Consider the following 13,092-nt stretch of genomic DNA (forward strand, 5'->3'; position numbering starts at 1 on the left):
GAGCCCGGTGATAGTCATCATTAACAAGAGATTTAATTTAAAGATTGTGCAATGCTCACGGTATCAAGCAGGCAGCTCTTCTTTGCACAAGGTGCAATTCAGCAGCTGGGGAAGTGCTGGCAGAAAAATCTCAGCGTTCATGCACCCCAGCAGCATCACAGAGCCCTCCTGGGGGACAGGACAGCCCCAGCCCACAGCCCCAGGCTCCACAGACACGCAGGGCTCTGCAGACACCGTCCCTGATGCTCCCTGCCAGCACAGACCTGCACACACGGCCCCTGCAGGCTCCTCCACACCAACTCCTCACGTGAGAACAGCTGAGAACCAGGGCTCCAGAGCCACCCACAGCATGCCAGGGTCGATATTGCAGTTTGGAGGAGCAGAGGATGACAAGGGGACCTCTGTGCAGTGAAATCCCTGCGCTGACACCTGACAAAGCCCTGCAGGAGCAGTGACAGCTCTGCAGGGACAGAGCCCCCAGCCCAGGCTCAGCCTCCAGATCTCATCACAGACAGAAGCCTTTATTTATCCCAGCAGCACCCAGCAATCCCCAGGGGATTTCTAGGGGAAGGCAGATGAGCTTTTAAATTTCTCCTGCTCACCACAAAGCATTGGATAACACTCCAACCCAAATTCCCTCCACGTCCTGTGGGCCAGGATGTGTGCCAGGAGTGCTGAGCTGCTCCCTCCATGTCCTGTGGGCCAGGATGTGTGCCCAGGAGTGCTGAGCTGCTCCCTCCATGTCCTGTGGGCCAGGATGTGTGCCAGGAGTGCTGAGCTGCTCCCTGGCACCCAAACTCCCTCCACAGTCCCCTGGGTGGGAGTTTTCACCAATTTTCAGTCAAAGTAAAGCAAATCCTCCCATGAACTGATTTCCCCTGATCACAACTCAAGGCAATCACCCACCATGACACATTCCAGCTGCTGCTGGGAGATCTGAAGGGGTTGGGGGGAGGCTGGGGGGCCATCAGGTGCCACCAGCTGTGGCTTCTGTGTCACCAAGGCACAATGTGCTTCTCCAGGGTGTTCTAATCATGGAATCATGGAATCCCAGAATGGCTTGGGTTGGAAGGGACCTTAAATCCCACCCAGTGCCAGCCCTGCCATGGCAGGGACACCTCCCACTGTCCCAGGCTGCTCCAGCCCCAGTGCCCAGCCTGGCCTTGGGCACTGCCAGGGATCCAGGGGCAGCCCCAGCTGTGCCAGGGCCTGCCCACCCTGCCAGGGAACAATTCCATCCTAAACTGTTCCATGCTCCACCTAAACCAAACAAACCATCCCCTCCAGCCGCCCTTGACTCCAACCAAAGCCCTGCTGGTGCCCACTCCCAGGGCAGGAGGAGGGGAGGGGTTCATTCCTTACCTGTGCATTTCCTGTCCGTGTCCTCCTTCTTGGAGCCAGTGATGGTCAGCTTGCAGTTGAAGTTCTCCTCCCAGTACTCTGCAAACCACACGTTCCTCCTGTTGTTCTCCAGGGTGCGAGAGGTGAAATAGGTGTCAAAGCCTGCAGGGAGAGGGCAGGGCTGGGCCTGGCTGCTGTGCATGGGGAGCCTGGCACACACCCTGGGGCCTGGCTGCAGCCTGGCACAGACCCTGCCCTGGTGCCCCCTCCGTGCCCAGCACACCCAGCTCTGCCCATGGGAACAGGGAAAATCCACATTTTCTCAGCGGCTGCATCCTGCAGGAAAATGACTCTCACTGCCAGGAATAAAACTGGGCAGGAATAAAAATGGACAACAGATCAATATTGAAAGAAGTTATAGGGGAAAGGCATGGATTAGAGATGTGCCAATAAGGAGTGGAAATAAAGGACATGGTGCAGCTGATATTGGGCTGAGCTCCACGCTGATTTTGTTCTTGGCCTGCCCAGATTTCAGAGGAGGCATGTCCATGTCAGCAGGCTGTCAGCAGCACCTCTGTGCCCACAGATCCCCCTGGAACCAGCAGCACCCTTCACAACATCCAAACCCTGCTCCTGTCCCACTGCACTCTGGCTTTGCCTGGCAAACGAGGTTTGCACGAGCACAAATAAATCAGAGCACGTCTGTGTGCTCCTTGTGCTCCCACACAGAGCCTTTTGTGGTTTCTCGTGTCTCCTCTCCCCGTGCAGCTGCAGCAGCTGTACCCACTCACCTGCTCAGACAGAGCACAGGAGCTCCTGGCACAGAGCAGGGCAGGTTTGTGCTCCACAAACCATGGACAGGGGATGCTGCTCCACCCCGCAGCCCTGCCTCAGCTCCTGGTGCCCCAAACCCTGCTCCTGGCACCCAAACTCTGCTCCTGGTGCCCCAAACCCTGATCCTGGCACCCCAAACCCTGCTGGTTCCCTGCTGTACCCCCCAGGCCCTGCTGCCCCTCTGGAGCTCTGTGCCAGCCCCACAGGGCAGATGTCACCATCTCACCTGGCTGTGGCTGCAGTGGGCAGAGCAGAGCTGTGCCTGCTCCCCAGGGCACCTCCCAGCCTGCAGCCCTGCTCAGCCCAGGCACAACAGGAGCCTCTTCTTTACTAAGGAGGTTGTGGAGGAGTTCAAACACCCAAATGTGAAACAGGAAGAAGCAGAGCAGGGGTGGGGAGGATTGAGAATGCTGGCTGTGCCCAGAGGAGCTCTGGGTGAATGATCTAGAGTACAATCCTGCTGGAGAGGGGCATTTCAGAGGATGTTGGGGCACTCCAGCAGAGGAGGGTGCAAGGATGGGAGCAATGAGCCCTCTCAGCCCCAGCCAGCCCTGCTACTGCCCCATCCCAGGGCTCTGCAGTGAGGAAGGGCTGCAGATGCACCCTCCATGCACAGGGGAACCTCCCTGGCCCTGCAGCCAAGGATTCCCCTGCTGGGGAGAGCCACCGAGGCTGGCACAGCACAGGATGGAGCAGAGGCTCAGGAAACCCATCTGGCACGGGAAACGAACACGACAGTCCTTCCAGCAGGATAAAAATAGCACAAAGGCAGCTGTTTGCAAACTGGAAAGGAGATGGGAATGGGGTCAATGCCTGTTCTCCCTGCTCCGTGTGCCAGTGACCCAGCTCCAAGCTGTGCCCTCCCAGGGCTGAGGCTGCTGCTCTGCACACAGCCCAAGGCACAGCCCACAGCACCCCAAAGAGCAGCCAGGAACAGCAGCACTGAGAGGGACAGCAGCACTGAGAGGGACAGCAGCACTGAGAGGGACAGCAGCACTGAGAGGGACAGCAGCACTGAGAGGGACAGCAGCACTGAGAGACAGCAGCACTGAGAGACAGCAGCACTGAGAGGGACAGCAGCACTGAGAGAATCAGCAGCACTGAGAGGGACAGCAGCACTGAGAGACAGCAGCACTGAGAGGGACAGCAGCACTGAGAGGGACAGCAGCACTGAGAGACAGCAGCACTGAGAGGGACAGCAGCACTGAGAGGGACAGCAGCACTGAGAGACAGCAGCACTGAGCCCCTCCAGAATCAGCAGCCCTGAGCCCTTCCAGAGACAGCAGCCCTGAGCCCTTCCAGAGACAGCAGCACTGAGCCCCTCCAGAATCAGCAGCCCTGAGCCCTTCCAGCCACAGCAGCCCTGAGCCCTTCCAGAATCAGCAGCACTGAGCCCCTCCAGCCCTGAGCCCCTCCAGCCCTGAGCCCCTCCAGAAATGGGCTGAAGGCTCCCTCACGTTTCACCTGCAGCCTCCCCAGCAAATGATGCACTTTGTTAAACCCAAAGCAGGTCTCTCCTCCGGGAGAGGCAGCAGGAGGGTGCCAAGCCCAGAGCACAGCCCCAGCCTGAAGCAGCCCATGGGAAAAGGCAAGAAAAGCACAAAGTGGCTGGAGAAACCCTCAGGGCTGGGCTGCAGCTCTGCTGAGTACTTGGGGTGCACCCTGAGCCCCACTCCACTTCCCAGCCCTGCAGTGGGGACTGCAGCTTGAAATGAAACCTTCCCAAAAGAAAATGGACCAAAGTGCAGGAAAAGAGAGACCCTGGGGTGGCAGAGACCCCAGGCCTCCCTGCTCTGCTTGTCCTGAGGCAGGGACTCCACCTGGGCCTGCCACAGATTGAGTAAATAATGGGTTAAAACTCCTGGGACACCTGCAGTAGCTAACTAATAACAAATTAGTGATTTAGGAATATTTCTGTGCCAGCACTATTTCTCTACCCAAACCTTTCTGTGATTCTGTGATTACCATTTATAGGATTAATTTCCCCAAGGAAAACATTCTCATGGATATGTCAGAATCCAGGTTTTAGGGACACACAACCAAAACTTCTTCCTGTAAACCTGTGTATTTTGGTTTTGCTCCTAATTAAAAGAGCATTTCAAAGGGGGTATCCAGTCCTAAGATCTACAATATCCATATGGCTGGGAAAGAGCACCAATAAACCCTCCCCACGTGCCAAACTCACTGACCTCTGGAGAAAGTGCTCTATAACTTAATAATGCAAAATCAATGAGTCCTGATAAAACTGTAATAGAATTCCATATGAATTACTCTGAACCTTTACAGATTTAATAACAAATAATAACATTCCCATTGATTGGTTTAATGATCCCTCTGCATTCACAGGCAGGAATATGGATCCCTATTAAAAAGGGAACATTTTTTACCATTCTTTCCTATTGACTGGGACAACTGGGGGGGCAGCCCTGGACAAAGCCCTGGTCACTCTGGGGGTCAGCCCTGGACAAAGCCCTGGACAAAGCCCTGGACAAAGCCCTGGTCACTCCTGGGGTCAGCCCTGGACAAAGCCCTGGTCACTCCAGGCTCAGCCCTGCTCACTCCAGGTCACTCAGCCCTGGTCACTCCAGGTCACTCAGCCCTGGTCACTCCTGGGTCAGCCCTGGACAAAGCCCTGCTCACTCCAGGTCACTCAGCTCTGTGAGTGCATCCCCCTCTCCTGCAGTGCATTCCATTCCTGGGGATGCTGCTCCTGGAGCCAAGATCCTGCAGACACTGCTCTCCTTCCCAGCCTGGGAACAGGGATCTGGGGTGGTTTGGGCTGGAAGGGCCCTAAATCCCACCCTAAATCCCACCCAGGCCACCCTGCCATGGCAGGGACACCTTCCCCTGGCCCAGGCTGCTCCCAGCTCTGTCCTGGGACACTGCCAGGGGTGATTTTACCAGCCAGGACTGTCCCCACAGGGCTGTCCTGCAGGTCCATCTGTGCCAGTGGGAATCTCAAATGCTTCTCTCACTTCAGACCCTCATCTGGAACGAGCTTGACCCATAAACACTCAGGTGAACAAGGCAGATGTTCTAAGCACACACCTGGGGCTGTGCTTCACCTTCCTGACTGAAAACACACAGAGAGCTCCCCCACACAGAGCTGAGCTGAGCCTGCTGGGCTCTGGGGCCTCCATGACCCTACAAAACCACTGGATGCTGAAATGCAAAAGCAGGAATAATCACTTCTCCCCCTGCTCGTGACCAAGCACCGCACTGCTGTGACAAGATTTAGTGATTCCCCAACGCTCTCCATATTTCATACTTTAGCAAATTACTTTTTCAGCAAATACCTCTAAGAGATATAAATAGTTCCTTTATGAGATTTTCCAAATTACAACGAATCTCTTATTACTTCAAATCGCTGTGATTTGATTAAATCATTATTTTTACACATAGAAAGATGATACTACCTAAGGGTTCATTTATTTTCCCCCACGGGATAAATACATACATGAACCACATTGTGATGAGACAGGGGAGAAAAAGGGGGAGTGGGGACAGGGACAGGACCCCAAACCCTGGGGAGGAGACAGGGACAGCACCAGCAGGGATGCTCAGCAGAGCCAGGATATAAACTCTGCTGGCCCCACTGCAAGCCCCAAAGCATGGATTTCCATGTTCAGAGGGATTTCTGTCACCTCTGCGTGGCCACTGCAGCTGCACACACCACAAACCACCCCCTGCACGTGTCACAAGGGACTCCAGGGCCTCAGGGCTTATTTAATAAGGAAAATCATTAAGCCTAATTAAACCACAAAATTATTGACCCAGTGCATTTGCCGTGTGCCTCGAGTGCTCTCATTGTCAGCCCAGGTGAGAGCAAATCCAACATATTGACCCAGTTTCACTGGAGCAGGGATGGCATCAGTTCATGATATTTTTTACTCCTCTATTTAGTCCCAAGGATGTCCACATTACTGACAGCCAGTTATTTACCCACACAGTAAATCATCACCTGCTATAATTATTGATGCCAAATGAGCTGAAAGCAGCTACTCAAACACTTTTCCAATTTTGCTGGCATTTAACCCAAAGCAGTCTCACTTACTGGCATTACATCTGGGATAAAAGCATTAGGTGGGGAATGACAGCATCAATTTTAGGACAGCAAGTCTCTCTGCAGATTTTCTGCTGCTGCCCAGCCACACACTGTGGGGTGGTGTTAAGACAGGCTACAGATATTTTTTTGACCTTCTTGCTCAGTAAAAAGGCCATAAAATAAATGATTTCATTAACTTCCATCACTCCATGAAAGTGCTTTGCAGCTGTTTTCTTTTTCAATAACTGCAGATTGTAACTGTGCCAAGGGATATTTCAGGTGGTGTCACACCTGACTTTTTATATCCATGACATAAATCAGGTACAGAGGAAATTCCACTCAGGGCAGACCTGGAATTTTGGGCTGTTCTGATGGGGAAAAAGATAGAGAGATAGACAGACAGATAGATAGATAGACAGGGATAGATATTTACATAGGTAGGTAGATAGATGATAGATAAATAGATGATAGATTAGATAGATAGGTAGATAGATGGATAGCTAGATGGATAGATAGATTAGATAGATAGAATGAACAGCTCCTGGGAATGGCAGGGAGCAGAGTGCCAGCCAAGGGACAGTCACTGCCCAGCCCAGAGCTGAGCAGGGCACCACAGGCACACCAGGCAGCTCAGCAACACCTCCTGGAGCAGAATCCTGCCAGGAATTCACTGTTTCCTGCTCCTCTCTTGCTGGAAATAGGCAATTTGTTTTGCCAGGACCTTCATTCATGAAAAAATCCTTTTCCTCACACCTGAAGATGAGCTGAAAGCTGTTGAGCAAATAACAGAGCAGCTGGGGCTGCCCCTGGGTCCCTGGCAGTGCCTAAGGCCAGGCTGGACGCTGGGGCTGGGAGCAGCTGGGACAGTGGAGGTGTCCCTGCCATGGCAGGGGTGGCACTGGAGGGGATTTAGGGTCCCTCCCAACCCACTGGATGTTTCTTCCCATCAGTTTCCCAAGTTCCAGCTCCCCAGTCTGTCAGCAGCAGCTGCTCCACAGATGGCCTGTTCCATTTTAATAATGCAGAGCAGCAAAAGCTGAGATGCAGGAGGTCAAAATGCAGAACATGAGAGTGCTTTTCCCCCTGCTCAGCAGCCACTGACAAAACGCCCGAGCCTCTCCTTAAAAGCAGCTAAACTCCAGTCACTCACTGCATAATTGAAACCAGGGTGAAAATGCAGAGATCCCTCTCTGCTGGGATGCAGAGACTGCAGCAGCTCCTGGAGACACTCAACAGGTTCAAGCTGTAATACAGAATTACAATAAAATGCAAATGCAGGGGGCTGCTCTGCCCAGCCTGGCTGTGCTGCACCTTCCCAGCCCGAGCTGATTTCCTGCCTGTCCCTGTCCCTGGCTGCAGCATTCCCGTGCCAGCAGCAGCCCCTGCAGAGTGCCCAGCTCTGTGCAGCCTGGCCTGGCACTGCAGCTGCCCCAGGCACGGGCAGAGCCCCCAGCACAGCCCAGCCCCACTGCCAGGGACAGGACAGCTCTGTCCAGGCAGGAGGGCACAGCTGGCACAGGGGCTCACCCAGAGCCCCCAGGCACTGCCAGCTCACTGCACATGCCCTGCACACAGACACGCCCAAGGAAGTGGGAAGGGACCCTAAATCCCCTCCAGGGCCACCCCTGCCATGGCAGGGACACCTCCCACTGCCCCAGGTGCTCCAGCCCCAATGTCCAGCCTGGCCTTGGGCACTGCCAGGGATCCAGGGCCAGCCCCAGCTGTGCCAGGGCCTGCCCACCCTGCCAGGAAACAATTCCTGCCCAAATTCCCATCTGAACTTCCCCATCTCATTCCCTTGTCCAGTCCCCCCCTGCTCCAGTGAAAAATCCCTCCCCAGCCCTCCTGCAAGCCCTTCAGGCAAAGATCTCTAAGATCTCCCCAGAGCTTTCTCTTCCCTCTGAGCAACCTCAACTCACTGAAAACAGAACCAAACCCCTCAAGTTGCAAGATAATTTGTATTCCCCTCTCTTCACACCAACACATTAACCAAATACATTATTTCCATAATGAGGAGATGAACATCTGTGTGGCTTCCCAAAATTTCAAGTGGCAATACTCGAGACAAGTATTCCCTCTTTGGGACTGCCACATCAGCATTTCAAATAACTGCCACAACTAAAAATATCATTTAAATTCCAAGGAGGTCAAAGACAGTTCAGGTGTGGTTTGGATTTCAGGTTTTTTAGGTAAAGCAAACCAATTGGATTCCATGAAACTAAATTGCTGCAGTGTTGGACTGAATCACTTGTACTTGGGCCTGGGTAAGTGAGGTGCTGAAAGCTCTGCAAGGATGGGAAAGACAAACCCCTGCAGCAGGGCTGTGTCCCTGACAGCTGCTGTGAGAGAGCCCAAAGCTCTGGGTCAGCCCCCCTTGGCAGCAGAGCAGCCCCAGCTCTGTGGCTTCACCTCCTCCTGGCTTTGGGACAACAAACCTGCCCAAAGCCCCAAAAACCAACTCACCCTATGAGATCTGGAATGTTCTTCATTGGCAATTCATGCTCTGGGAAGCAGCAATTAAAGAGAGAAGCAGGAAACCAACGGTGAAAATGAGGATGAGAAGGATTTCTGCTTCACATCTGGGCTCCATCCTCTGTGACTCAGCGAGGGGGCTGAGAGCTCCTGGCACAGCTGGGCACAGGGGGCACCCAGAGGGAGGAAACTGGAGAGGGAACCAGCACTGAGAGCTCAGGGAGCCCAGGGAGGGAATCACTGAGAGGGAATCAGCACTGAGAGCTCAGGGAGTGGCACTGGAGAGGGAACCAGCACTGAGAGCCCAGGGAGGGAATCACTGAGAGGGAACCAGCACTGAGAGCTTAGGGAGTGGCACTGGAGAGGGAATCAGCACTGAGAGCCCAGGGAGTGGCACTGGAGAGGGAACCAGCACTGAGAGGGAATCAGCAGTGGGAGCCCAGGGAGTGGCACTGGAGAGGGAATCACTGAGAGGGAACCAGCACTGGGAGCCCAGGGAGTGGCACTGGAGAGAGAACCAGCACTGAGAGCCCAGGGAGTGGCACTGGAGAGGGAACCAGCACTGAGAGCCCAGGGAGGTGGCACTGGAGAGGGAACCAGCACTGAGAGGGAACCAGCACTGGGAGCCCAGGGAGTGGCACTGGAGAGAGAACCAGCACTGAGAGCCCAGGGAGTGGCACTGAGAGGGAACCAGCACTGGGAGCCCAGGGAGTGGCTCTGTGGCACCAGCCCAGGGTCACCCCTGCCCAGCCACAGAGGAGCCGGGGCTGTTCCTGTGCCATGCAGGTGCCATGGGCAATGTGGCCCCACACCACGGGCCCTAATTAGGCTTCATCATTATTCACAAGCCATTACAGCATCCTCCACAGAACAACCCCTGCAGCCACATCCTTCCAGCCCAGCTCCTCTCCAAGCACATGGCTCACGCCCCAGGGACACAGGAAAAGCTGGAGAAGAGCAGAGAGCTGGAGAAGAGCCTGCAGCAGGCTGTAAACAAACAGAAGGAATCCAAAGGGAAGTTTTTACAAGTATTATTATGCAATAAACTCTGGCCTCCTGCTCCCCTGAGGAGAGGCAGGAAGGACTGAGGGCAGCACATCATTCCCAGGGAATATTCCAGGGAAAAATGAACCCTGAGCTCCTTCCTTTGGCACTCAGGGGCTGTGAGAGTAAAACACTTCAGAGCCGTAAACAAGGAGAGAATTTCATCCTCAGTTTTGCTTAAGTCACCACTCTTTCATGGTTTTTTCCAAGTTCATACTCCCAAATAAAAAAATAGCAAAGCAGCTCTTGGTGGAAATGAAAACAAAATGGGATTCACATCTCTCTGGAAGAAAAACAACTGAGAATTCCTGGGACAGTTTTGTTGGTTTGCAGTGCTTGCAGTTTTTAATTTTTAAATATACAGGCTCATCCCTGTGCTGGATCTGAGCTGTCCCTCAGCCTTCTTGCCCAGAGCTTCACAAACTCCATCCCCAGGCTCTGGAACTGAACCATTAATCTGAAATCCATCTGAATCCCACGGCTCAGTTGCAGCAATTCTCAGCCCAGACAGTAAAGACTGCTTTTCTCCACATCAGCAAAGCTTTTGCCAGACTTTGTAAATAATTCAGCTCAAATCTCTGTCCTACCCTGATCCAGCTGCTCCCCTCTCCCTGGAGCTGCAGGCCATGCACACAGAGCACACTCACTGCTGAGGAAGGGCAGGAGGAGCCTGGCAGGGGAAAACAGCAGAGGAGCCCCAGAGCCCTGCAGTGCCTGTGTGAGCCTGCCTGGGACCTGCCCAGCCCCACAGACCCTGGCCAGCAAAGGGCAGGACAGGGAGGGGAAAGGTGAGCACATCCCTCCCAGCTGAGCTGAACACAGCTTCAGGGGCTCAGGGTGAGGCTTGGGAATCTCTTGGCATCTCATCACAGGGGTTCCAGGCTGTGGCCTCCCTATCACAAAGGTTCCACACCTTCTTGGGTTTCTCATGGGCACCTCCTCAGAGCTCTGACTCTTTCCTCTTCACAAAGCCCCCAACTGACCCCAGTTCCCTTCTCAATCAACCACCCCACTTTTTCATAGCATCTTCTTCTCCCTTCTCAGTAAACCACCCCACTCTTTTATAGCATCTTCTTCTCCCTTCCCAACCAACCACCCCACTCTTTCATAGCACTCTTCTTCTCACTGGGTACAGCTGTGGCCTGTTCCTAATCTTTGATCATTGGCCCAACTGCGACTCCTTAGGGGTAAGATTACTTTCCTCACTATCTTTATTTTCTTATATTGTCTCCCCCTGCAGGAATCTCCTCTGGGGTCAGGAGGACCCAGCTCAGAGCACCAAGGAGCAGGGCACAGCACCCTGCTGCACAGCTGCCCTCTGAACTAACAAACAAACCAATAAATCTATAAATGAATGCAATCTCCTCTTTCTCCTCTGAAAGCCTCTCCAAGCCTCTCAAGTTCCCCGTACCTGGCTGGGCTGGCTCTGGAGCTGTTCCCCACTTGCCAAGGAGTGATTCCTCTTTCATGTGCACTCCTCTGGCTCACTGTCTACTGCAATTATGCAAATAAAATGCAACTTCATCCTTTCAGCATAATTACATCAAACACAATCAGGCTATATTAAGACTGACTTAAGATGAATGAATTCAGTTCATCTAATGATTTCCTAAATCCCCCCCACGGGACTGTGGCAAAGAAAATTCTGTCCCAAGAGTGACATCAAGTACCAAGACAAATAACTGTGGATCTGGGGCCTGATCCTACAAATACCAAACACTTGAGGCCCCTCTGGAGTCGCAGGCTGGGATATCCCCAGTGGCAGGAAAGCAGGAGCATCAGCCCCTGTGTGTAAAAGCACAGCACACCCGCACCTCACACCTGTGTTTTGAACTGAAGTCACTGCTGGGGGAGGAGAACAATTTGAAAAATGCTTTTTTTCTGTGCAGTGAGTGTTCCAGTTTCTGAGCTGTGTGAGCAGCAGCTCTGCAGGCAAACCCTGCTGCTCCAAGGTGTGCCAGGCACCCTGAGCTCCCAGGGACTGAGAGGGGCTCAATCAGCCAGTGCAGCTGATTAAACATGGTTCCATGATTCCATGATTAAACATGATTCCATGATTAAACATGATTCCATGATTAAACACGGTTCCATGATTCCATGATTAAACATGATTCCATGGTTCCCTTCCCTGGGGCAAGGCAGGGCCAACACTCAAGCCAAGGCACAGGAGCTGCAGTGCTCTCTCTGCTTCCAGCCAGGTTTCTTAGGAGCCTTCTTCCAACATATCCCAAACACCACTCCAGACAGAGATACAGGAAAGGGAATAAAGAGGAGATGGTTTGAGGAGCAAAGCAAGGGCAAGCCCCTCATTCCTGACTCTGACACAGGGCTCTCAGTGAATGCAGGGGGAATTATTGAGCTGTGCCCTGCCCTGCAGCCCCAGGATGCTGCAGGGAAGGAGCTGGGCTGGGCTCTGCTCAGGGCTCCACCTGCTCCTTCCTGCAGCCTGGTTAAACCAGGGGGCTCTGTTTCTTTCATTTTATGCCCCCATCAAAAGCAGCTGTATTGCTGAATTTCAGATGTTCATTTCTGAATTATGCAAGGATGACATTAAAATGCCCAATTCCTTTCTCTGGGTCCTGTGGCCAAATGAGACTCAAAGGCCAGAAAGGAAAGCAGAACAACCCCCAGCAGCCTGGGCATGAGGGAGGCAGCAACCCAGAGGGGCCAGGGCCTCCCTGGGCACGGAGACACCAAAGCCTGGGGGCTCCTGAGCATCCCCTGGCTCTTCTCCTGGGGATGGACAGAAATGGGACCAGCCTGAAGGGGAAGGTGGGAGCTGAGCTGCTCCAGCAGCCAGGGCTGAGCTCTGAGCCCCCCAGCCCCTGGCAGCAGGAGCAGGTGGCACATGCAGATGGCATTTGGCATGGATGGGGCTGGGGAGGGCAGGCCCAGCCTGAGCCCCTGCAGTGGGCAGGAGCAGGCAGGAGCCCCCTGCTCTGCACAGGGACCCCTCACCCTGCCCCTCCTGGAGCACACAGACCCCAAAAGGGGTGTCTGTCCTGAAGGACACAGCAGGGACACACACTTGGAGGCAAAATGTACTTGAGGTACCACAGTAACCCCCAGCCCATGTGCAAAACGCAGCCAGGCTACTCCAGGCACTTCCCCACTGGACCAGGAGATATTTGCAGGCTCAATAAATACAATTTTTTTGCAGGTACACCAAATACACTGATACTCATACCTCTAATTTAACTGACTTTGCTCACCTGAACTCTCCCACTCTGCCATCCTCACCACTGCCTCCAAAACCCCCTCGTGCTTCCCATCAGGGGTTTAATGTGTAACATAAAAAGAAAATATTTTAAAACAAACAAACGTGGGAAGTTTTTGTTTCTGTGTACTGTTGACAG

At 53.5% G+C, this 13,092-nt stretch overlaps 1 protein-coding gene across 5 annotated transcripts in view; it reads right to left on the minus strand.

Annotated features, from left to right (window-relative positions):
• Positions 1-13,092, minus strand: part of GRM7 (glutamate metabotropic receptor 7) — a 192,894-nt gene that overhangs the window by 68,643 nt on the left and 111,159 nt on the right. For all 5 annotated transcript variants that reach the window (XR_011681102.1, XM_071439283.1, XM_071439281.1 and 2 more), the window contains one exon: positions 1,363-1,503. Coding sequence is in view for 4 of the 5 variants with exons in the window: in XM_071439283.1 (XP_071295384.1) it covers positions 1,363-1,503 (141 nt within the window). In the remaining variant the exon portion in view is untranslated. The remainder of the gene's footprint in view (positions 1-1,362; positions 1,504-13,092) is intronic.

Source organism: Agelaius tricolor, unplaced genomic scaffold (genome assembly GCF_023055355.1).
Source record: "Agelaius tricolor isolate 1412-34295 unplaced genomic scaffold, bAgeTri1.0.p SCAF_14, whole genome shotgun sequence".
NCBI classification, from domain to species: domain Eukaryota; kingdom Metazoa; phylum Chordata; class Aves; order Passeriformes; family Icteridae; genus Agelaius; species Agelaius tricolor.